Source organism: Camelus dromedarius, chromosome 33 (assembly GCF_036321535.1).
Source record: "Camelus dromedarius isolate mCamDro1 chromosome 33, mCamDro1.pat, whole genome shotgun sequence".
Lineage (NCBI taxonomy): Eukaryota > Metazoa > Chordata > Mammalia > Artiodactyla > Camelidae > Camelus > Camelus dromedarius.
In genome coordinates, this window is record NC_087468.1 from 8,345,223 (window position 1) to 8,370,455 (window position 25,233).

General features: G+C 48.5%; 1 protein-coding gene across 50 annotated transcripts in view; it reads right to left on the bottom strand.

Moving 5' to 3' along the window:
- The window catches only part of MAP4K4 (mitogen-activated protein kinase kinase kinase kinase 4), a 141,922-nt gene that overhangs the window by 88,427 nt on the left and 28,262 nt on the right, over positions 1–25,233 (bottom strand). For 3 of the 50 annotated variants that reach the window (XM_064481790.1, XM_064481791.1, XM_064481789.1), the window contains exon 1: positions 11,048–11,305. The exons of the other annotated variants lie outside the window; for them this stretch is intronic. In XM_064481790.1, the coding sequence (XP_064337860.1) occupies positions 11,048–11,290 (243 nt within the window). In that variant the 5' untranslated portion in view covers positions 11,291–11,305. Of the gene's footprint in view, positions 1–11,047; positions 11,306–25,233 lie in introns of those variants that run through there. 50 annotated transcript variants of the gene reach the window in all.

The window sequence follows — 25,233 nt, forward strand, 5'->3', positions numbered from 1 at the left end:
GGATGTTCCCCTGTCTTCCAGCAGACACCTGGCACTCAGTGGAGACAGGCTGTAGGCTCAGAGGAAGACAGGAAAGAGATGGGCAACACACTGGATAGGCCAGAAAGGGGGGGGGGGGTGCTGAGAGTAAGTGACACAGCACAGGGGAGGGGACTCACTAGTGGCCAGGCCATCCCCCATCTCACTGCGCACCCATGCGGTCTGGGAGATTCTCCCCACCAGGTATCACGCCCGCGGGGAGGTGAAAGAAGGTCTGCTCTGCTCCAGCCCCTGTCCTGCTCACTCCATTTAAGTAGCAGCCCCCTCTCCCCGGGGCGGAGAAGGGGCAAGCTGTGCAATCTCCACATTGGATCCTGCCATGATCTGGCACCACCTGATGGCAGCTGTCTGCCCGGGCCTCAGTGTCCGCTGGGACAGCTGTGGGTCCTGTGGCTGGGCGCCACGCAAGGCGGCAGCTGCAATTCCAAGAAGCGCAGGCCAGGCTTCTTAGTCCGATCCATGGAGACGGGGCAAGGAGAACACCGGGGACGGGAAGGCCCGCCCTGCACTTCAGAAACAAGGCCAGACGGAAGGCGAGCTACTGCTAATCAAATTGAATCTGCATTACCACGCAGTTTAACGGTATAATATTTTTATTCTACAAAAATTAGAACAAAAATATAATGTTTTGCAAAATTTAGACCTAAAACTTATTTTTAAAAGATCTTCTTTGAGGATTCCGACTACACTATGTTAACATCTTTTTACTGAGAAATTAACTACCAGCAACTTTCTAAAGAACAGAACTGATCTATCGAAAGACAACAAGCGATATGTTAAATCCACAGGAACTAAGAGATGTGACTGAAACTGGCCCATCCTCCTAGGAAATTTGTTTATGAAATACAATTTTGCTTATAACAAATTAATAAAAGCCTGAAAACTTCATCTCACAGACATCAATCATCTGTTAGGGTTGTCAGTACCCCCTACTTCCTTCAGATACTCTTTTCAAATATACAACCCCCAACAAATGGCTCAAAATCACAACTCAAAATCTCAGGACATCACTGGATGAGCATCACAAAGCCACAATCTTCTTAAGTTATTAACATGCAAACACGAGAACTCAGTTCATTTCTAATATAATGCAGAAGCACAAAAACCCCACTCCCCTTAACTTATCATTATTTCTTCTCAAAATTCCATCCACCATGACCCCCCTTCCCCTCCATTTAGGAACAAACTCACATGTCTGTAAGCACACTAAGTAGGGCAAGGACCACGGCCTACTGACTTTTCACTGTTACATCACTGGCACCTAGCTGATAGTAAATATTTGCTAAGGAGTTGAAACTCACTCTACTTTTTTGCTTAAATGAGAACACAAGAGCAAATGAGACTACAATAATCAAGCAGCTAATTTTCCCATTAAAAGAAAGCCAAGTCACATAACACCACTTAAGATTCAGTAAATTACAGTTATTTCCAAGAAGCCATGTATCAAACACAGGCACGAGATTTTGGCAAAAGCAAAAAGCAAAGATTTCCTTTTTCATCTAAAATGACAAAACCAGCACATAATAAGTAAGATCCCAGCTGCTTCTCCTTTTAGCTTTATAACCAAACCCCACTACTGTTTTCAACGGTAAGGGTCTGAGCAGGCTTAGTCCGACTATGGCACTGACGCCCTGTGCCTCCTGCAAACTCGCATTTTTCTCCACAAAGCAAACAAAAGGCTTTTGTGTCCTCTGCTGAAGAGGAGCAGCAGCAGCGCTGACAGGCCAGAAGGGGGGGTTTCTCATCAACCGAGCAGCTCCTAAAACCCTCAGTGAGGCTGCCCACGCAGCGCTGGCACCACTGACGCTGGCTGGAGACATCTGCTCCACCCGCCACCTGGCCCTCGCAACGCCTCTGCCCGTTGTGGGGACACCACAAACACATGGTTTCCGGGAGGGGTGGGCGACAGGCGTCACTGCCCTATCTCTAGGAAAAAACACATAGGAAAAGGTGCACTTTTCTGTGATTTACACAGACACTAATGTTAAGGAAAAGCCTAAAATGTGGGAATTTAACCAGAAGTTAAAGCTGAGCCAGAGCCCGCCCAGGGAAGACTGCAGGTCAGAAGAGAATGAAGCACATTTTTTTTTTTTTTTTTTTTTGCTTGAGACACAAACTTTGTCCTTTCCAATCCAACACTTCATTCTTTGGTAAAAGCACTTACAACTACTAAAAGCAAAGCAACATATATTAAATGTAGTAATGTTCTCCATCTCCCAAGCCCACTGGTCAATGACAGAGGAAACAGATGGAAATCCTATGGAAAAGGACAAAGTACACCCCCTAACTGGATGTGGAAATGCAAACAGAAAGTTACTTTAGCGCCCCCAAATCATTATGATATTACAATACTACTATGATTGTGATGCAAGATAATCACATACTTGAGGGGCAGCTTAAGTGACTGCAGGAATAAGTCACATGCAAAGAGGAATCACACAAAAAGTAACAATTCAGGAAAAAAAGAAGAAAAATCTGTTCCAATTAGCTACTCCAAAAATTTGTGAAACCAAATCCCTGACTGGGACAACAGTACCGCTTCATAGTAAGCCACCAAATCCAGAAGCCGGTTTTATTTGAGGGAAAGTAAGAAAAAGGAAAAAAATAACCGGTCTGAGTACAAACAACAGAATATTACAGCTCATTCTAACCCAGTCATTAGTGAGCCACGCTGTCACAGCAATTATTAAAGCACATTTCCTGCCTAACAAGAGGCTAGGACAACAGAGACCCCACCTACAGCCAGTGCCACTTAGAGGGGACATCTCTGTCTGGGAGACCTGTCTAGGAGCCAGCAGCCCGAGAACTCTGCCCGAGAGGATTGGTTTGGATAAAAACAGGCAGAAGCATCTCCAAAGGTGGGACGTTTGCTCACACCAAATGCTCTTTCCTGAGGTCTGAGAGTTCAAGGACAGGGCCATTCTGGAGACAACAGATTTCAGCACAACCAAAGCCAAAGTCACACCAAACAAGGGGCCACGAGGAGAATCCCCCTGAATTCCAAACTGAAGAGCTACTGAAAAGCCATACTTGTGGGGGAAGCGAGATGCTCTTTACAATTTAAAAATTTCTAGTAAAAACCAGGTTAAACTACAGGGCCTCTCCAGCCAACCTTCAGTGAAGGTTCACGTTTATCACGGGATGTGTGGCTGTTGGCTTATTCGTCCTAAAGAAGCATCTCAAAATGTGCCTGAGGTTTTCTAGACGGGATCCTGTACCCACAGGTCCACCTCACCAGCCCCTTCTATCACCAACCAATCTCTCCAGTGGGAACAAGTCGCCTCGACCTATACACCCCGACAGAGCTGGAAAGAATTCCCTCCTAGCACAGGAAACACAAAGGGAAATGAGCCTGGAGATCCTGAGGCCGGAAACAAGTTAGGAAAAAACATGCGATGTTTAAGTTTTAAGAAAACTTTGGAAAAAAAAAAAAAAACACCCAGCTCTTAAGACAATAAAGCTCTAAATCTGATTGCGGCTGGAGATCGGAGGTTTAGGATTAATCCCCTTCAAAGCTACCCAATCAGCTCAAATGCCTGCTTATTTACACTGCTGGAAGCGGCCCCATAGCGACTGAGAGCCGGCGGCCGGGGTGGGGGCCCCTAGAGGTCCCCACAGTCCACCTTCGAGAGACTGATGGTTCTGCCTGCTCACCAGAACACCATCCACCTGACCCCCAAACCGACCACAACTCCACTCCCACTGCACCCGTGTGACCACTGCCAGCTCCCCCAACCCGTTCACTTGGAAAAAGGAACCATCAGTCCAATAAACCTCATTTTTCTGTCATTTCAAAGACTTTTATAGCAGAGAGGCTGGGTCCTCACATTAGTTTATTTATGAGGCAAGGGAGGAAGTTTTCCAGCAGGTGGAGGGTACGCAGGGCCCGTGGCCCCAGGGGAAGGCGGGTCTGAAAGGGGTGGGGGCTACCAAGAGCACCCCCCCACACACACACACACACCCTGGAGCAGAGGGTGTGGTCTTTCATTGTTAAAGATTAAACAAGCAAGCTGAAAAGACACCAAAAGTCGCTATGGCAAAGAAATGCCTTTAAAGGAATTCACGTGAGTCTGCATTTTAAAATACAACCTGCAGAGTAACTGCCTCAAAATGGAAATACCACTTAACTTTTAATTGTGAAATTTCTAAATATAGAGAAAAAGTGGGAAAGAATGATCCTAAATATAATGAATATCTAATTATTCAAATTAGCTACATCTCTTAATAAGATAGATTTCCCTACTGAACCATTTCAAACTAAGTCCTAAGCATGAAGAGACCTCAATGCTAAATACAGGTAAGAGTGTCCCTCGCCAGCTTCACCGCAGCTGAGAAAACAATTATGCCCATATTACCCAACACCGGGTCCACATTCCAGTGGTCCTCATGCCCCCACCCCATTTTTGGCTTGCTTCCATAACAATCCCTCCAGCATCTTTGATTTTTTGAAGAAACCGGGCCAGTGGCCTAGTAGAAGGGCTCACATTTTGGATTTATCTGATTATTCCTTTGTACTACTTGTATTGTTAACTTGTTCCTCCAGCCCTAATTTCACTTTAGTTAGGATTCCTTGTTAACACTTTTGGAACCGTATTTCAAGGATAAACACTTCACATTTCTACAGCGTATCAAGGTACCCAACAATGAGTGATATGAAATTTGGTCACTTAAGCAGTGAAATAAACATTTTAATCTGATATTATTTCACTTAAAAGCATTTAGGATTTCCAGGGATGTTTATAAATAAGGGAGAATGAAGGAGAAAGAAAAGGGAAATGATTAAAATAAGGGAAGAAAACGAGCCACAATATGGAGGAAGTCAGGGTCCTGATTTACTTCAACTAAATTAGCCTGAGCTATAAGCAACAAGTGCGACCGGCAAGTGAGGGGTTCGCAGTACTCAGGAGTAAGCTGCTTTAGAAAAACCACAGGGCTTCAGCACAGACACAACTGCTAAGTGGTTAACAACACCGCAAAACTACCCACGTAACTAACTCCCAGGGAGCATTAGCATCTGTTTAAAATGCAGTATGTCTGGCCCACCCGTCTTCTAAGTCACTGCATACTCTGCAGGCATGCCTTTCCTTCTGCGTCCTCACACAGCGGATCATCTCAACAGTCCTAGGGGTTTGACCAATAGGAATTTGAGCTGGAATGCAGATTCAGCCAAGATCACAGCCTCAAACGAAGGTTAGATTCCAATTCGCCCGACACTCGGTGTAACGACCTTCCTAATAAAATAAGTCGCATTTAACAGAAAGGTTCGACGTGGGTACAATTTCCCCAAAACACCCTTGTGTGTGATACTGTGGTGCAATGCGTCCCAGCCTCACTCGTGAAAGGTGCAGTTTCATGCACACACATCCATACGTGCAGTACGGGGTTCTCTCAATCTCAGTGCTCCTTCATTTCAGTAAACAATACTTACAAGTGTGTTCAATAAATCCTCTAAGGAGTACCAAGCCCACACAGACTTCCCACACAGTGACGCTGCGGGGATAACACCATGACGGCACGGCTGCTCTCAGTTCCCGTGTCCTCGGGGCAGCAGAGCCCCCCAGCCACACTGCACGCGGGCCTCCTGGGCCCGCTCCCCCCCAGCCCTCTCCCAGCCGCCCACGGCCGTGCCCAGGCACCAGTGCCTGGCACTGACCTGCTCACGGCAGGTTACGTTTGAAATACATAGAAGGAGTCTTTTTAAGTTAGAGGGGATTTCAAAATCAGAAAATAACCCTATTTTACAGAAACATCCAAATTCTATTAATTCCCTTCCTTTGCTTCCCAAAGCAATTGCGAGGAGACGGTTTCCCAGTTACTCATCCCACTGAGCTGCTGTGGAGTCGCAAGTCCACAAACTCTGAGGCCTGCTTTACAAGAGGGCTGGAGGATTAAAATCTGAAAGTCACTACTTTATTCAGTTTATTTAGCTAGAAGACACATAGAAGGACTTGTGCCCCTTTTTGCCACTCTCGTAACAACTATGGTCATTCTCCAATCAAGAAGAAATTAATTGAAAATTTTTTATAAGCCCACCAACCTGGCCACCAAAACCGTAGGAGAGTCACAATTATAGACAGCAAGTGCAGAGAAAATGATATAAATGCAGTATCCAACGGCACTCAACCCAGTCGAGGCTGTAAAGAGGTAATACTAATCACCAGGTGGTGCTTCCTACTCTGCAAGGTGGCTCCGCCGGGAGCCGCTCCACAGCAGCCTCAGAGCAGAGCCTTTATGGGCTGGTGGAGGAGGAAGGTAAGAGTGAGGGTAACTGAGGACGCCTTCTCCAGTCCCTGCGCACATGGGCCTCGCCCCGGACCTCTGCCCCCGACACTGCAGGTGGCCCCCGGGATGCAGTAGGCCAGTGATGGAGCAGGGCTCCAACCCCACCTTGGGGCCCTCAGCCCCCACCCTACTCGGGGCCCCAGGAGCCATCCATTAAGTGTCAATCAGACGTCACATTTCCACAAACACACAGCACGAAACTCCAGCCCTCACTGGCCCAAAACAGCTGCTGGTAACTAGCAGAAAGCAGACCACTGCTTTCCCTAATCCTTTCTTCTCCCATCCAATCACTCAATCACTCCACTCGGGAGGGCCAGGCACCGAAAAGGTGGGGGCGGGGGGGCATCAAGCCCCCAGCAGACAACAGAGCAGCTTTGTCGGCACATGCTCGGGGGTTTCTTTGCAGCAATCCGGAATGCGGAAACGCCGTCCACGGCCGAACTTTGGTTAAAGGGCTCCCATTTAGATGGCCGTGCCCCTAATAACCCTCCCCTGCTCCACTTCAGCCCTTTTACCTCCACAAGAGCTGACAACTCAGCAGATGGTATCAAAAGTACTTCTGTATTCGGGCCTGAATGGAGAGAGAGGGCTGGGGCGGACAGAGGCTCTATTCAGAAGGACCTCCTCTGACAGCACCCCGGGCACTCCAAACCCCAGGAACTCCCACCACCCCCAAGGAGAGCCTCCAGTGCCAGAGGGGGCAGGGATACACCCCACTGTGCCATGGACTCCCCGCCACAGCCAAGCCAGGGAGACTCAGCCCAGATGCCACCTTCTCTCCGTGGGGATTTCTTCCAGATTTTTTTTAAACAAAGCACCTCAAAATGTGGAATACACAGTTCCTGATGCCAAAGAGATGACTACTCAATGCTGAAGTCAGTTCACTCTCCATACACCTTCTAATCCTGAAAGCAACCCTGCTCGGCAGGGACCCCTGGCCCTATTTTTTCAGACAGGGACACAGATGGAGAGGGATTCATTAACTCGCCCAAGCTTACAGACCTAACCTACTGAGGGTCAATCCAGGAGTCTGGCCCCTACCTCTGACTGCATGGGTGCAGCCCAGGGAAGTTACGGCTAAGAGGGGGTCAAGGGCCCCTTTCTCCTCCAACCTCCCTTCCTCCCCGTGATTTAACCACCTGCCTACAAAGTAAGAAAATCTCAAGAGATACGAACTGACTATCCTGCTCACTCCTACAGGCTGGCACTGTGCATGACAGCCACACAAAGACATTGAGCAATGCTGGCTGGATGACAGCCCAGGCAAATCTCTGGCAAATCACTGGAAAGGGTCCAGTATCACTGTCTCCATAAGCTACACAACCACACAAAAGTATGGGAAAAAAGTCTAATGATAGCAAGCCCCCAAAACCTCATTTTACATAATCCTAAAGCACTTCATTTACACCAAAACCAAGTAAAAAGAGAACCATATCCCCATAAAAGCACCTTATCTTCTATCTAGCAAGCTCATAAAACTCAAATGCTTTACTTATTTAAAACGCTAGTTACTAGTGCTTAAACATTACTTTCTTCCCAGAGTTCTTACAATTCCTAAGATAAAAAGTTGGTTCTTTGGATTCAATCCAGTCTTTATTTATCTAAGTGCCAACAAGTTAAAAGTCTTGGTTCCGAGCTTTAAAAAACAAAAACAACTCTGTATTACTCTAACAAACAGCATTTGACAGCTGCCTTCCCACTGGTTTTGGGGGTTTTCTGTTTTAGTTTTTTTTTTAAGTAGACCATCTTATCTATATCTAGTTGGTATACAGATGTCTCAGTGTCTGGGAGCCAGCTCTTTAAAGACGCAGACAGCATGAAAAGCCAGAAATATTTTAAAGGCTTAAGCGAAACAGAGTCTAAATTTTTAAAAAAGGAATTCAAGAAAAAGCTCAGTTAGCTTTCTCTGAGTGTTACAGCTCCCCTTCACACACAAACCCCCTTCCTCTCGGCTGGAGAATTCCGGACAGCAATCTAGGAGGAAATGCCGGGGAGATGGTGTCATGCAAGACTCCTTACAGAAAAGGGAAACAGATAAGACCTCTTTCTAGGAGAAAAATGCCCAAGGAAACCCAAGGAAGCAAACTTCACTCAAAAAGAGGAAAGTCTAGCCTAACTTAATGAGCCTTTGCAGTCTAATGAAAACTAAAACAAGAACTCTACAAGAACTCGAGTTAAAATGACAATCCTTTTTCAGTGTCCAACTCCCGAGAGATCAATTTAACTCGCAGAGAACAATGCCGCCTGAGGCGAGTGTGATTATCTCTGACTGCTGCCCAATTTCTCGAGTGTTTCCCTTCCTTCCTTCACAGCACAGGTTTCCTCCTCGAGGATGAGCGTGTGCAGCGAAGCCACGGCGTCGGGCAGGGTGAAGCCTATCAGGGCAGAGTGGCTGGAAAACCTAGTCCTGGGAGAGTTTCAGTACATAATGCCCCTTCTTGCCCTCGACACTAACTTGATCTGAATCGTTAAGTAAATGCAGAACAGGACACGCCTGACGAAGCCCAGTGTGTCCTCAGACCCCTCTGCAGCAGCCCTTTCCAGATAAAGGACGCAAAATCGCCACTGTTGTAACGACTTGCACACACAGGTAGCTCTGATTATCATCTTCCAAGAATAGAGAGTTCCATGACTCTATTCATTACTGTGAAAACTATTTTTAAAGTTCTGCTCTTCTATGGGGTCTGTATTAAATGACCTACCACTACTAAGTCTGTTTACTGAAGAAAGAAATTTGGACTGCGTTCAAGTCTTGATTGCCACCACTTGCAAGCTACAGACTGCTTTTCTATAGATCTGATCTATTCACTTACTAGTAAGTATTCTCTACCAGGAAGGTGTTCTCAAATTTTAAAGAAAGAGAGACAAATAGACAGAAACAGATTATACATAGTACTTTTTAAAGCCTTACAAAGTATTGAGGTTACCAAGAGAGGCTGATCTAAAAAAATAAATATATCATTGTTTCCAAAAGCACTTGTCAAACTGTAATTATTTTGATGTGCTCCTAGTGGCACTGTAACTGTATAAAGCAAAGTCCCAAGGCTCTTTACACGCTAAGCTTTCCACGTGAAAGAAGTTACCCTCATGTTGCCCCTTATCCCAAAGGGACACACAGATAATTTTTTAAAAAGCCCAACAAGCCCACTGCACTCGGCACAGAGTAAACTGCAAGGATAAACACCACCAGCACTAAGGATCTCACCCAAAATCAACCCACCAAGTAAACAGCAAGGTGCACGTTTTCCAGAGCAGAGTAGGAAGGTCTGTCGGTAAGTGAGGAGGCCACGTGACCACCAAACACGCTGCGGTCAAGATGGGCTGGGCCCCGGCAGACACACCAGTGACCCCTTTACCACTGACTGTCAACGGTCCTTGTCGAGGGCTCTGAGGCCGGGGCTATACCCACCCTCAACCCCTGCTGTAAACCAACAAGAGGCTGGACTCTGCAGCACGTACTCAGCACCCAGATTCCCTCTTAGCGTGACGAGATTTTCATTAAGACTTACACTAAAATCTCACAGGAAGCCTAAGCAGCAGCACTTGGGACCCCATGGTTTCATTATGGTCAAGGTGTCTTCATGACTTCCCGAAACACAGCTGAGCCAGAAATAGGTAGAGACGCACATTATTCCGCTTTTAACTTAAACTGAAAGTGAGCAGACCTTTCTACTCGAAATTATTACTGTCAACCTCTCAGCACAACACAATTACCTCTCCTTGCCCCATCCCAACCAAAAACAAAATGACACAAAACCTCCAAGGCAAGCAGAGCCCAGGAAATTACTTTTATGTGCCCAGAAAGCCTGGTCACAAAACCCAGCCCAGCAAATCCCCACCCACCCCTCATCACGTGTAGGTCGAGCACTGAAACCAAGAGAGCACACAGCCGCTCCGTCCACCACCGGGAGGAGGTCGGCCAACCAGGACAGGGGCCCAGAACGGGTACCTCTCTGCATCTGCCTACGGCTCAAAGTGTTCACAAGGGCAAAGATTTTCCCTTCCAACAGAAAAGGCTGAGCTGTATTTTAACACCTCTTTCCTCTTAAAGCAAAGGGGGCTGGGTGAAGAAGGGGCTGCACTCAAATGCTTCGCACAGACCAGTGACAAGGCTCAGAGAGGTACTCTCTGACTGAAGGGACACGGCTCAGTTTTAAGTCCTGTCATAGCATTCTCATGATAAATTTAAACATTCCCCCCTCAGGAAAATACAAACTGATCTACAGCAAGATCTAAATTAGAAATAAACACTTTCTCTCTTATTTAGAAGTAAGCACTTCAAACCTGCTGAGAAGGAAAAGGAGGAGGATGACACAGAGAATCCCGAGGCTGAGATCCCTGGTCCCTGAGCCACAGGCTTTGCTAATCTACAACTTAGACACATTGATCAGAAGGGCCAACAGAAAAAGGAAACCAACTTAGAGAACCTGCAATGTGAGAATTCACGCTATGAATAAAGCTGCCCCACCGAGCACAGAACCAGGAGGAAGGTTATACAGACAGGCGTGCACTGAGGGTCACAGAGAGAGGAGAAGCCAAGGGGAACCACCCTGTCCAGCAACCCCGGGAGCAGGGCCCTCCCTTCCCAGGAAGACCGCCCTGCGGCTCTCTGCCTGAACCCGGGGTGTCCTCCACTCAGCAGGCAACTCTGTTTAATTAAGAAATGTTGAGAGGCAGGTGAGAAGGAGCGTGAGAGCAGGCAGAGAACAACAGGGCTAAATCTTGCCATCTGTGCAGACACAGGGACGACACGCAGAGTGTCATCTTCTGGGGTCCCTGCTCCTTGGACAGCTGTCTCGGGTGCCCAGATTCTGAGTAAGGTTTCTCTTCCAGAAGCGTCTCCCGTGGGGACGGGGATAATGGGAGAGATGTGCGCCCGGCGCAGGCTAGAGCAAACAAGCATGAAAGGCGCAGGGGCAGCCTCTCCCTTCCCCGCCTCTGAGGGCCATTTGTCCCCAGCACCGGTCATGTGGCCCCAGAGTCCGCGTGACACACAGACACACAAAGCGCCTTTACTAACAAGTCCACAAGGGAACCTTTAAGAATGTTAATTGAGTTTTTCACTCTGCTTTAAAAAAAAAAAAGACATCAAAACAACAAATTAAATTTATAAAAAGCATTTGACAAATCTTGTCACTCTCTTACTCACTAGTGATTCCCAAATTGAGCCAATAAGGTTAACGCCTCGTCAGCAATTCTCAGCTAACATAATATTTCAAAGGGAGCAGCTGCGCATACCCACAGACGTTTCACTACCTCAACAGGTTCCCTGGGCAGTGAACAGTCACCTTCAATTCCTTCTGGAGCGAGGCATAAATAAACAAAAACAACACATTCTACCGCACCAGGTTAGCTCACTGAGTCGGCACCCAGTCCCCAGGTCTCTGCAGCCCTTCAGACACCATCCTGGACCCCTGCCCCTCGTCCTCCCTCCCCATCCTTCTCCATCCCTCTGCCTCGTCGAACGTCATTAACCAAGCCATCAGGCTGGCCTGTCCAACAAGGGGCTGCTGAGGACTGAGAGGCTGCTGCCACTTTTAGGACCTGTCACTAGGCCACTACACATTCTAAGGCTTTGCTCATTCCGCTCAGTGAAAACTTAGATCAACAACGCTTTCCCCCAACTCAGCGCCTCCAATGTACTGAAGGATGTCAGAACCCACAGTTGAAAGTGATTTTCCATAGAACTGGGCAGCAACCAGCTCCTGAATCTGAGAGGACCTACAGACAGACGCTCCCTTCCCCTGAAAGCATCTCACACTCCCAAAGCAGACGCAGACAGTGCCGGATGTTAACCCAACACCGGAAAACAAAAGCAATGAACTCTGAGTGAGCCTTTCCAATTCACAGAAAGAAAACAAAGTGCCATACACACCTGGCTGGTCAAACAACCCTCCTGGTCTCAGTGGAAACAGGAACTAACAATAAAGCGCCCCCACCTCGCCCCACCCTGGCTGTCCCCCTTCTGGGGGCAGTGCTTCAGTGGCTCCTGCGAGGCCCACAGAGAACGCCCCGAGCAGCAGGAGCTAAGATCCCCGCAAGACCTTTTGCCTCATCCTTTTGTGGTTTAAAGAGTTAAACCATCTTGGTGTGACTGACCCTTAACTCTGATCCCAAACATTGAGGTAACTGTCTAAAAGGTACATAACTGATCAAATCCAAAGCAATCACCAAAATCCCTTGGTGTGTTGGCAATTTCTACAATGAGTACTGCTTGAAACAAACAGATTGCCTTTTAGACTGGACCTCTGAAATGTTTTCACTGGGTGTCCTACAGTCACGCATTTGGATTGAACAAAACTAGGCGGATCCTAGCAGACGAAACTGTCTGGAAGGCTAACACATTAAAATGCTGAAAGTGGTCCCCTTGTTAAAATCCACATCCCTGCTTCATAAAGCCCCGGAAGCCAATGGCTTACTTCTGAGACTCCAGGACCTCAACCAAAAAAATGGGTATCTACCCTCTTCAGCTAAATCCTCGGGGGACGTCGGGGGGACGTATTTCCAGTCTCCTGAAGCAGCACAATGAGAATGTTTATGTTTAAAATGCCAAAGGCACATTTCAAAAACTTTTATTTCAAAGACTTTCTTTGAAAAGGCACAGGCTGCTGGGGGGAGTGTGCCCTGCAGAAACTGACTTAACTGTTTTAATCGAAGGCCCATTTGGGAAGGTGTTTAACCTTAACAAGGAAGTCCAACCGTAGCTCTGCTACTGACAAGCTCTAGACAATCTCAGGTAAACTGCAAAAACATTTCTAAACCTCAGTTTCACCACTTGAAAAATGGAGATAGTAACAGTGTTCACCTCCTGGCATTAACTGGAAGGATTCAATGAGATGGTGTGTGTGCGAGTACACCCCACTTCTAAGTAACTCCTGGCATGTGTAAAACAAGCCACAAACGCTGGCCACTGGGCTCACCACCATTCACTCTGTGACAGGCACAGAGCTGGCACTGTCCTGTCGTGTGCTGCTGCCCTCGCCTACCAGGACTCTTTGTGAGGCTGCCGGTGAACTCTGCAGCTGGAGCCTGGTGCCCAGAGAGGGCCGGGACTCTCGAGACTGGCACGGTTTCATCACAGTGGGACAGCGATAATGATGTGAACATGGCTGTTAAACTCTTGGTGCGGTTTAGGGGATGAACTTGAATTCCAACTCTGAAACTTCAAGCTACACGACCATACACCAGTAACTTAACCATGCTAACCCAGTCTCCGGTCTTCCCTTTCCCCATTATCTAAGTTACACCTCACCGCTGACAGCACGAGCATGTCACCTTGACATCACGGTCAAGTGCACCTTGAATGTCGTTCCGTCTTTCCCTCCTCCTCCTCCCAGTAACTTCCTAATGCTAAGCACCTCCAGCATAAGGCGGGAGCTTGTCAGCTATGATCATCAGAGAATGGGCTGGGTGTTATAGGAAAAGAACCAGAGAAAATGCAGGTGGATGCAGGGAGTGGCATTCCCTCCTGTGCCAAGAACTTGAATCAACATGCGGTCAGACTAACGAGATAAAGCCACCTTTCAGATAAGAACACAGCCTAAGAACTTTAAACCTGTGTGGCCATGTGGTCCCTATGCTGTTTCATTATCACTGACATTCAAGTAATCTTTCATTCACAGGCCAGGCTTTCAATATCTTGGGGTGACCTCATTCACCTTTGGGCATGTCATGAAATTTTCTGTTCCAATAGAAAATTAATTTTAATCCACTTTACAACCCTGGTAGGAAGTGGGGTTCAGAAGAAAAAGACAACAAAACACAAAAAGGGAGCTGCGCCCTCGCATTTTGGGAAGTGCAGTCCTCAGGGAACACTCACAGGCCAGCTCTCCAGACCCAGAGGCCGCCAGCCCTGGTCAGGAAGCCGGTGTGACAGCTGGCACCTCCTCTGGCTCTGGCGGGACCACAAAGGGAGAGAACCCAGCCTACATGGAAAGTGTGTAAGTGATTCAAACACCTGAGGGGGTGCGAGGTTCAAAGAGTTCAGTGCATGAAAGGCAGTGTACTTAAAGGGTACGTGCTGAATCTGCTACACGCGTGCCCACCCCTCTCCCTCCACTATACCCCCCATTGCCCGAAGTTCACCCGACTCCCTCCTAACCCATTCTGGGGAACCTAGGTAGGTAAGAAGGTTTAAAAAAAAAAAAAAAGAAAAAGACTGGGAAGAAAGAGATGGCTTGCCTAGCCCACTGACCATTTCTCCCCAAGTAGGGACACGAGGCGGAAAGACAGGTGCCTTGAAAGTGCTCACTGTGGAAGCACCAGCGACAGAGCTGGTCTTGGCGGACAGGAGTCAGAGGGACCGCGCTTCTGGTGATGTCCCCACCACAGTCCACTCGAGCCGGACAAACGGTATCCACCCCTCAAGCCCGCCACATGGTGGGTTATTCCTCAGAAATATGCTCTGAGCCTGTGCCAATTAAAGGCTTAGAGTCAGTCACACGTGCACACACCCAGGATGTGTCACTGCTGCCCTCGCAGGACCCATAGCCGGCAGAACACAGCTGTGCTTCTGTGCCCAGCAGAATGACCAGGACATCTGGACACACGGACAGCAAAGACGCTGCTGACACAGTCCTTCCCAGAGGCCACGGGCTGTGGGCCTTTATCTTCACTGTGTCCCATGCAGAAACCTACCAGGTGGTCACGACCAAAGACTCCCCAGACAAGCCCCGGGCCCAGCCCAGTCCCACTGCGGGGCTGCCCACAGGCCACCCGAGCACACACGTCACACAACTATCTGCAGACCTGAGACCAGAAACCCTCTAACCTGTATGGATTGAGAGATGCACCATTTTCACTGCAGAGCAAATTTCAACACAAGCACCTCCACTTTCATGACTCCAGGTAATTCTCTCCAGATACAACTATCCTTGAAGCTGTGAATGTTTCTCCCCAAGCTGTACGTCAAGCTTCAAATTAAAAACAAAACAAAAACAAACACACAAGCAAAAGCCTCCATCAGCTAAAAACTAACAGTCCTGCCACTCAGGAAAGGAGAAGCTGGATAGATGTGCCAGGCTGGCCAGGGCTGACCAACCCTGGGATCCCACCAACACCTCTGCTGTGACAGCAGCTTCCACAGAAACTTCAGATGCCAGCAAACCCTGGGCCCCAACCAGGATCGCACAAGTTCAAAGGGAATCGGTGCTCCTCAAATCCAGACTCTGCTTCTGGTTGGCTCCACCTCCACCTGCAGCCACCTGCGGTCAGGCCCCTCCCTAACCTAGCACCAGCCACCTGTCTCCCAGTGCAGGCCTATATCGGGCAGTTTCAGTGTCTCCCTGCAGCCCCTCAACGACCCGGCCAGCATCACTGCCTCAGGGGCTGTCTGTTTAATGCCCCTTCCCCCACCACCTGCGCCATCTGCCCCCTCAGATTTGAACACCTGGAGACGCACTGCCTTACACTCAGTAGGTACCCAAGAAATTCCTGCCGAGGGATAGAAGGGACCTTAAGGAATCACCCAGGCTGGTCTTTCATCTGAGCCCCATTTTTGGAGCTGAGACATGGTGGACTTGGGATAAGCTATTTGCTTTCATGATCACCAAGCTGGGACTGAGAAGACGGAGAGAATCAGCCTCTAGCCTGAGTATTCTGCCTCTCAGTTTATTTATAAAAACAAAAGAGGGGAGCGTTTCTACAAAGCTGGTGTTCTTTTTAATATATTCTACCCAAAGTTTACCAATTTCTGAAGCCTGTTTTCTCTTTTCCTTTTCCAGCTGACTTCATGCTCCTTCATCTGGTAAGAATGGGATGTGTCCCCCTGAGGTAGACTGAATTCCTTAATAGAAATGCGAATTCACAACTGAAAAGCTGTCATTAAAACCTTGCCATACTTTCCAACACACCAACAGGGAGGCAGACATGGCACAGAGACACAAGACAGGCCGCCCCCCTCCCAGGAGCAGGTACCAAGCTGAGGGCCCTGAGTGAGTGATACGAAAAGGTAAAGGGGGAGGGGGCTCTGGCAGATCCCCCCGCCCTTTGTGAGGTCATCCTGAGGACCCTGGACGGGTCTCTTCAGTCCTTATTTCTAAAAGCAGTCTCCAATGTGGAGTCCAAGTTCAGCATCAAGAAACAGTAAGCATAAATTAAGTGGACACGGGAACGCTCTTCCATCATCTGACAACTCTGACTTCAATCCCGAAGCAGGACAGTGGCGACCATTTTTAGTTGTCACGCGCGCTGGCTTGTGTGCCTTTAAAAGGCAAAGGCCAGGGCCCGTGTCACTCCATGCACACAAACGCACTCCTACGCACACAGGCGTTTTCAGGAGGGTGTGCAAATAGCAATCTACTCCGCGGGCTGCCCTGCTCTGAAGAGCTTCGCTCTGTGGACTCTAGACTCTTCCTCGGAAGCCAAAAGCAAGATGCATGTGTTATTTACATACAGTGCCACCAGCTTTCTCCGGAAAACCCCACAGAACAACAAGATGCTCTGTTATACACCAAAGGCTCGGGCTGTGGCTGCTCCTTTGACCTACACGATCTAGAAGACAGACCACAACACACTCAACCTATCAACGTGCTGAAGAGACATTAAAAGTCCCTTGGTTTCTCCAAAGGAAGTAACCCCACCCCGAGCTTTAACAGAGCTAAATCACACTCCAGCTCCCGGTGCCTCCAAAGCATTTTCCACTAGAACCACAAGATGAGGGGCCACCGTGACTGCACGTCACCCCCTTAGTGTCTCCAGTCATTTCCAAAGACTGCTGCAAAGAGTAACCAAACCCCCGCTTGTACCAGCTCGGGCACAGCTAGTACTGACATGACACTTCGGGGCTTTCTCGTGGTTCATCTGTTCACTTCCTCAGCCAGCTTTTCTAACCCCTTATCGAGGCCTGGAAAGGAAGTAAATGCCGCTGGAGGGAAGAGATGGATCAGGCTGGTGGAAGCCGGCATCCACCCTTCTGTCCCAACTGAGCCGTGTTCACCCGTGGTCCCCGGCAGTGCAGACCTTCTCTAATTAGAAGGTGGGAATATCAGCTCCTTTAAAGAAGCCTTTAATTAGGCCACCCCTGAAATGCCTGCTCTGCTGTGAGCACCCAACTCCTCACTCTCCCTTCTCCAACCCAGCAGCACACACAGTCTCGACCGAGGGTGTGGGCACAGAAGCAGCCCCAGGACGAGCCTTCAGACTTCTCCCTCAGCCTCACCCTAAACTCTCACAGTGACTCTACCTTTAGATGCCAACCTCAAAATGTGTTTGAGGGGAAAGGGTGGGGAGATAAGGACATAATGTTTGGGTACAAAGGTAGTTGTTGCTAACAATCCTCTGAGTAAAACCTGGGGTCTCCAATATTGCCCATATTTTAGCAACAATACATCCCATGCCAGAAATCTCAGACTTGTATGAATAACTGGGGAAAGGAAAAAAATTTAAAACAAGATGGGATGGATCTAAAAATCGAAACTACCTAGGTTAAGGGAAGGGGGGAAATGTCAAGGAAACAGGTCCACATTTGGCCTAACAAAATTTTTCCCAAAGGTCTGTACTGTTCTCAGAAATGAAATGTAGTTTAAATTTCCTTAAATAAACATTTATAATTAAAGGCACAGTCTAAAATGTACAAGATCCCCAAAACAGTATTTTTATAGCAAGTTCTCATCTTGCAATAAGTTATCCCACAGAATTAAATTCCAGGGACAGAATGTAGAAATCAGCCCCTTGCCTGTGATTTAGTTGTGAGAAGCAGTCGATTCTCCTGAATATAACATACATTATCGTGGCAGATCCCAACGAATCAAGCCACAAATAAAGCCACTTCTTAAACCTAGAAAATAGGAACTAAGTTTCTCACAAGTGCTCTGAAACAGTGAAAACCGTATTTATTCATCCTATCAACAATAAAAATACCAGCATACACTTATATTTTTAAAAAAAACCCATTCAAAAGACACATGAAAATGTGACTGAGTGAATGAGTGAGTGAGTGAGTGAGTGAGTGAGTGAGTGTGTGTGTGTGTGTGTGTGTGTCTGGCATTTCAGATTTAGACACAGCAGAGAGCTATATACACAGTGGCCCAAAGGTGGCTACGTAACACAGCAGAAATTCAGGATTCATAGTCAGATGTGGGTTCCATAACTTTTGTTTTCACCCCAGGGGCAAATGTCACTACACTAAGCATCGTATGCAAGAAACAAGAAACCACCACAGGGCAACTACGCTACTTAAGCAGCATTATTTGGGAGAGAAGGGGGGAGGGGTGGTCTTATTGGGGCTAGGGGATCTGTTTTCACTTTTTTCCATCTTCTACTATTTCCCTAATTCAACCTATTTTATAACATGAAATCTTAACAGAAGACCTTACAGGCTGCATATGCTACATTTCCTATTTGAAAAAGATGCCAAGAACTGAAGGAACACACCACCAAAAACTTCTTCCACAAATCAAATCCTGCTATTGAAATCTACTATACTAGCTAGTGGTGAAACAGTAGAACATTTAAAAAGTTGTGTTACACTAGCAATAAAATGAAATTAAAATTTCCTACACCATTATAGATGACAAAAGAACCCAGAATTCTTCCCACCGTGAAAGTTACTAGATAAACTGCTGCTGCTCTCTGGGAAACAGACTACTCAGAATAACTCACTTCCTGCCTTTTTCAAATAACAGAGGTCTCAGGTGTTCGGAACCAGTTGCTAACCGCACTGCAGCTTCCAGCCACCCAACTCTGTCCTTAGAGCAAGAGATCAGCCAAGAGCAGCAGCCAGGGGTCTGCAGGTGAGGCAGAGCCTGCGGGGCCAGGCCGGGCGGCAAGGTGCACCGGGCCCAGGGGAAAGGCCGCTGGCCAGCTCGGGCCTCCTCGCTTCCTCACAGAGAGCTCAGGACGTCAGAACCCCACAGTGCTGGTCAAGGGAGAGGCCCTGCAAAGCTAGCGTCTACAGTCCAGTAAGTAGAGGAAAAGGAGACTAAGTTTCACTAGGCGGTAACTAGACCAAAATCTCTAAATCTGCTCTGTCCAATTTCAGGAGGCACTTCAAGACCTCCACGTTCTCTGCAGACAGATCCCCCTGGTAAGCCTCACACCGTCTTTACAGCCAGACTCCTCACTGCTTTCAGAGCGGCCAAGTGCCAGAAGCTCCCAAAGGAAAACAGGCAGCTAGCCCCTTGCCCCGCATAGTGTTCTCTCTGGGAGTGGTTTACAGCGCAGGGTGCCCCCAATCCCCAGTGAAGACAGTGCTGGGGGGGGGGGGAGCAGAGAGAGATAAAGGGAAACAGCACCCTGTTGGGAGTTCCCTGAGACGACGCATCCTCTGAAAGGATCAGGGTCACTCAGAGCGGGGCCTTAACACTCACTCTATCCAGAAATGACCCAATCAGCGCTCCTCCTCATTACGAGTCACTTCCTGAGACAGTTCATACTTCTACAAAGAACTGATACTTTCACCACATTAGGAACATGGTTGACCAAGAGTAAACCCAAGAGAAGCCTCTCAGATCAGTACCATATACATTTCAGAAGCACCTGATGTTACAGCCAGAAAATCAAGGCCCCCCACCCCCACCCCAGCCTCCCCCAAGACCCCTGAACACCACTCTTGCCCGGCCCGAGGACTCCTCTGACTTCTGAGAGACTGAGTTTCCTTGCTCTAGGCTCACCAGCCTCCTGGAGCAGAAAACCTGAAACCAAGTTAGAACTGAATGTAAACAGATTTCTATTTTTAAGAATCTGTTTAAGCCAGTAAAACCTCTTTTTAAAAAGTGGGGGTGGGTATTGGGCCAGATGAAAGCATCTCATTTCACTTCAGATTTAAAATCTGGAGAGAAACGGGTTTCAGGCTAGTCCTCCCCACCCCGTTCCTGGGGAAAGTAATACTTCACAAGTCTCCTCTCAGCCTGTGCCCCGGGGGCCAGAGCCCCTCTTAGTCGCCAAGCCCCAGCACCCCAGCGTCAGTCAGAGCCCTTCAGGGAGACGCGGGGTGGGGGTGGGGACTGCAGACCACAACTCTCTCCATAAAAACCAGGCCAGGCGGGGAGCGGGGAAGGAGGGCACAGGGGCTGGGCCTCACTCCTTCCATTCAGGCCCAAGTTAGTGCTGAAGTGAAGGAGGCTTCAGTCTCCCTGGTGCACACTTTTCATCATCAACATCCCAGAGCAGGGGGCAGGCATACACAGAGGCAGAGAGAGCAGAGCAGAGGGTAGGGACCAGAGCCCCAAAGGGACCCCCTCAATCACCCGCAGCTCCATGACCTTGGGCTGCAGCCTCCTCCACCGGCCCAGACCAGACAAGGTCAGGACCTGCGGGCGGCGGCCTGGGATGCATGCTGACCACATCTGGGTGCTGTGCCCAGCCCAGCGTGCGGGATCTGGAAGGGTCCTTCACCATCTCCCTCCGGCCACACGGAGGACGCCCTGGACAGCAAGGCTGCGGCCACCATCTCTTCCCAGACAAAAACCAGCACAAACAGCCCACCCTGCCCTGAGAGCCACCACCCTCCCACCGACACACACAGTCACTTTCCCCCCGAACATGGTAAAGCCCCCCAAGACAGACGCCCACCTGCGCCCCACCAGCAGCACCGGAGGAACACCCGAGCATCCAGCCCTGGGACCCACAGGGCAGGCCCTACTTCACAGACCAGCTCACTACTGGTACTGCTAGTGCTACCACAGGCCCATCTTTCCACTGAGGACACTGAGATCAGAAAAACAACTTCCCACCAGCCCACGGCAAGTAAATGCTAGAACAGGGGCAGCTGACCCCAAAGCCTACACCTCACCACGAGGCCAGTGGTTCCCAAACTTTTTAGTCTCAGGATCTCCTTAACTCAAAAAAATGTAAAACTCCAAAGAGCTTTTGTTCAGATAGGTTATATCAATATATACCACATCAGAAATTAAAAACAAGTAATTGGGGGGGGGGCAATGTAAAACTCCCTAAATAAGGAATCCCTACCAACATGAGTCTGTGACATACTCAAGGGCAAAGCTCTATTGCCCTCCACACCCCCCATGTAAAATGAAAGAAGTTTACACTAAGTGTTAGAGTCCTCCAGCATCACACAGTTGCATCTAATTCTCAGACCCTTCTTTTTTTCCTTAAACTCTTTATGGTCTTAGTTGAGAGCAACGATCTCCACAGGCCTCAGTCTCCTCACCTGTACAATGGGAGTAACAGCTAACGGGGCATTTTCAGGGCAGAACCCAGTACAATGTCCGGCTCTCAGACACCGCAATGCTGACTGTAATCACTGTTGTTATTATCGGCCATAGGCAAGGAGAGAGGGACTAGGGAGAGAATTTTCCACTTCCACAAAACAGCAAGGTTTTCTGAACAGACACGTTTCCTTCCCTTACTCTAAAAATAAGGTTATTTTCAAAGCGAGTAAGGGACGGACGGCGCTTTGCTTCTGCTGACAGTGCAAAGTGAGAAAACCAACCTCTATCTGCACTTATTTGTTTTCCCATTTGAATGCCGACACCCCCTCTGTCTTGCAGCAAGCCTGAAAAGAGCCTTTCCTGCAGACATCAAGGTCAAGGAGCAGCACTTCCAGCCCTGACGCTGCTGGAAACAGCAAACGACCTGAATGTGTGGAGCTCTGGTCTGGGGAATGAATCAGAGGCTGAAGACAATCAAGTCGGCTTAGGTGAGAATGGTAGAGGACAATAAATCAAGGTGATACGTACATCCTGAAGCCAAAGACACGGGAGGTGTCCTGCAGAAGGCTCCACAGTCAGGCTACTCCACGCCCTGGGGCCGGCACCCCGGACAGAGCACGGGAAGAGCCAGGCTCAGACAGACGAGGGAGAGACCCTTCCTCACGAAAGCTTTCCAGGGCCCTCTTCACTTACACGGTAAGGGCAGAAGCTGCTCTGTCCCAAGGCTGGTTCCCCAATGCTTCTACAGCTGACTTCTCAAATAAAGCTGGCCAAACCAGGCAGTGACGAGCAGCTCCCGCCTATCTGAGGGAATTCTGGATTCACTTCTGGAGTTTAATTTAGAGATTCACTGGAAATTCTCCTACCTGCCATGCTGTAAAGGAAACAAGTTTCCAGAGACGGGCTTATTTATTTTTTTAACCTCTAGTCAACAAAGTTTATGAAAAGTAAATCTATATAATAAACCCCGATTCAATAAGGCACAGAGTGTTCGGACGGAGAAAGTAGCAGGCATCCTCTGGGAACTTAAAATTACAGCTACTAAGGCCCCAAAGCACAGCGCGCCAAGTGTTACAGAAGTACCCCCTGCTTTCTGTTTCCTCAATTGTACTGAATTATTACAAAAGTAAATAGCAAAACACAAAAAAATCCCTTAGAATCAAATGATATTTCAGGGGGAAAAACTTCAGGACTTCTATCCATGAAGATAAATGTTTTCATTGATATCCCATATAAAATGTCTTCATCAATGTGTTTCTTTTTGGTCATCTGTACTGTAAACTGAAGGCGACAGAAACAACCCCTTCCCTACAGAGCAAGCAGAACTGAGAGCCACGGGGACAGAGTCCTGGGGGCCGGAGCACAAGCAAAGCAGGTCTGCTGCCACCGGAAACCTCCTCCCTCAGAGTCCTGCCGCCCTGGTTCCACGGGTCGGTTTATCTACTATCCACGGGCAAGGAAGGAAATATCCTGCTGATGGTCAGCTTTGCTGCAAGCCCACTGCAGAGACTGGTAGACTCCGTCAGGGGCGACTGTCTCCCCCTAGGCCACAACCCCACCCCCAGCCCTGAGTCTGCCCTCCACACTGACACACGACACACGTGAGCACGACCTCATCTACTCCGACCTGCACTCAGGCTCCCCTGAGCCCTCTTCTCAACGAGGCCTTAAAAGATCTGGACAAACACTAGCATGGTTCCTACCTGCACCCCTAGGATGACCCTCATCCCAAAAAGTGCCTGCCTGAGAAAACTCAAGCTGCCAGAAGAACCGAATGCCTGGAGATCCGGCCCATGTCCATGTCAGGGTGGGAGACAAGCTCAGAAAGAACGCGCTAGTCAGCAAACCCAGGTGGGTTCCCCAGGCCCGCTCAGCCCTCACCCCTCTCCTCCTCCCTGTCACACGCCCCCGCACCTCTGTGCAAATTCAAGTTTTCCTTGTGGTTTCAACAGTCATTACAGATTAGAGTCTGTCCTGACCACCTCAGTGTCCTCTTCGCTCATCTCGGACAATCCTCCCCCGCCCCGTGGAACAGGCCCTGTGGTGCTCAACTCGAATTTACAGATGAAAGACAGGCTCTTAGGTTCAGTCACTTTCCCAGGTCACTGCCTTCCTGGTGGCAGCCCAGGCAGTGGGTGATCTTCGGCCCAAGGACAGGACAACCTGGCAAGCAGGGCACAGCGACAGGGGCCAAGAAAGGAAAGGCAGTCATCGGACACAGAGAAAGACACCAGCCGCTGGGTCTGGGTCCAAGCGCTCCCAGGAGAATGTGGGATAAGACAGATTCAAGACTCTAGAAAAAAATCACTGAACCGGAAAAACCTTCTGCAGATCATTATCCTATTTCTTTCATCCGACAAATCTCAAAGCACTAAATCGCCTCCCAGAGGCAACTACTATCAATGTTGTTCAGTTGAAATGGACTTTAATTGCCCTGCATAAAAAAAGACATAGACATCACACTGCTCTTTTTAAATCTGCATATAAGTTCTGTCTAGTCCCGACTGAAGGCATTTCTTTCTCGTCTACTGTGCCCTGGGTGGCCCTGTGTGCACCAGGAGGAATCCAAGCCAGCTTTTGGTCAGAAGGATGTCCTCATTTCTTTGGTTCAGTGGATTAAGAAAGAATCCAGGTTTACTCAGATATTCCTTGGTGTTTGAAGTATCTCCGCCTTTACCTAGGAATGCACGTCAGTGAAGCAGTAAAGAGGAGCGGGGCAGGCAATGGTCACCGCCCACTCAGGTGGGTCTTCCCTGGTGCTGAGCAGGGAGGAGAGGCAGATGGTCCAGAGCTGAGCCCACCCCAGTCCAGGCGAGCCCCTCTGCCACCTAAGAGCTGTGTGGCACTGGCATGATGGGGAACCTCTCTGAATTTCACCTATTTCCAGAGCCTAACACAGAGCAGGGCATCAACACATACTGATCCACAGCATTCCTTTCCATTTCCATTCATTCCTGGCAGATGTTTTAAACGTGCAGAGAAGGTAACAGGATACTAAATACAGGAGAGAGGAGAGAACAGGCAGGACTTGGGCCTGAATGATTGTGAGTAACCAGAAAATGACAGCTTTTTTCTTTCAAACTTTCTTTCATCTGAGTCACCTGTTCCAGACACCAGGACCTGGCCTTGAGCAACTCCAAGGAGTGGCAGAGGGAGGAGGAGAAACGCCACCACCTCTCACTGCACACGCACTGCCCATCTCACAGAACACTCAGCAGCCCAACCTGCAGACTCCTCCACGCCTGTCCTTTTCCAGCTCTTTCTTCTGCACATTTCCCAATCTTCTACTCAGATCAGAGAGACATTAGTAATAGGAAATACAGAAAATATGAGTAATGGGGGGAAAGCTCACATTAAATAAGTGTAACTAACAAGTAATTTGAAGTGATAACATATATTCATTACTTCTTTGGAACCATGAAACCAACTTAATTTAATCCAAGAATTAAAAAGAGGACACAGTCCTCTTCACCCCAGTAAAGGAAGCAGCGTAACCCCACTGCAGTAAAGCTACCAACCTGGCCCCACTTCATCCCCCAAGACACGAACACTGTTCACAGCCACCAGGCACACACCCTGGCTGAAAGAAAAGGCACTGAATATCTTCCAGGTGACACATACTCTCACACAAGATTAAATTTTATTAGGAGCTTTATCATCTGTGTTTCACAGGTTTGTCATAATGACTAACTTCTCATAATCAAACCTCCAAATTGCCCAATAGCCTCTTCTTCCTGTGTGTGGACAGCTCAAGACAGCTCAGCCAAGCACACGGACTTGTGATAGTAAAAATGAGGTGTCA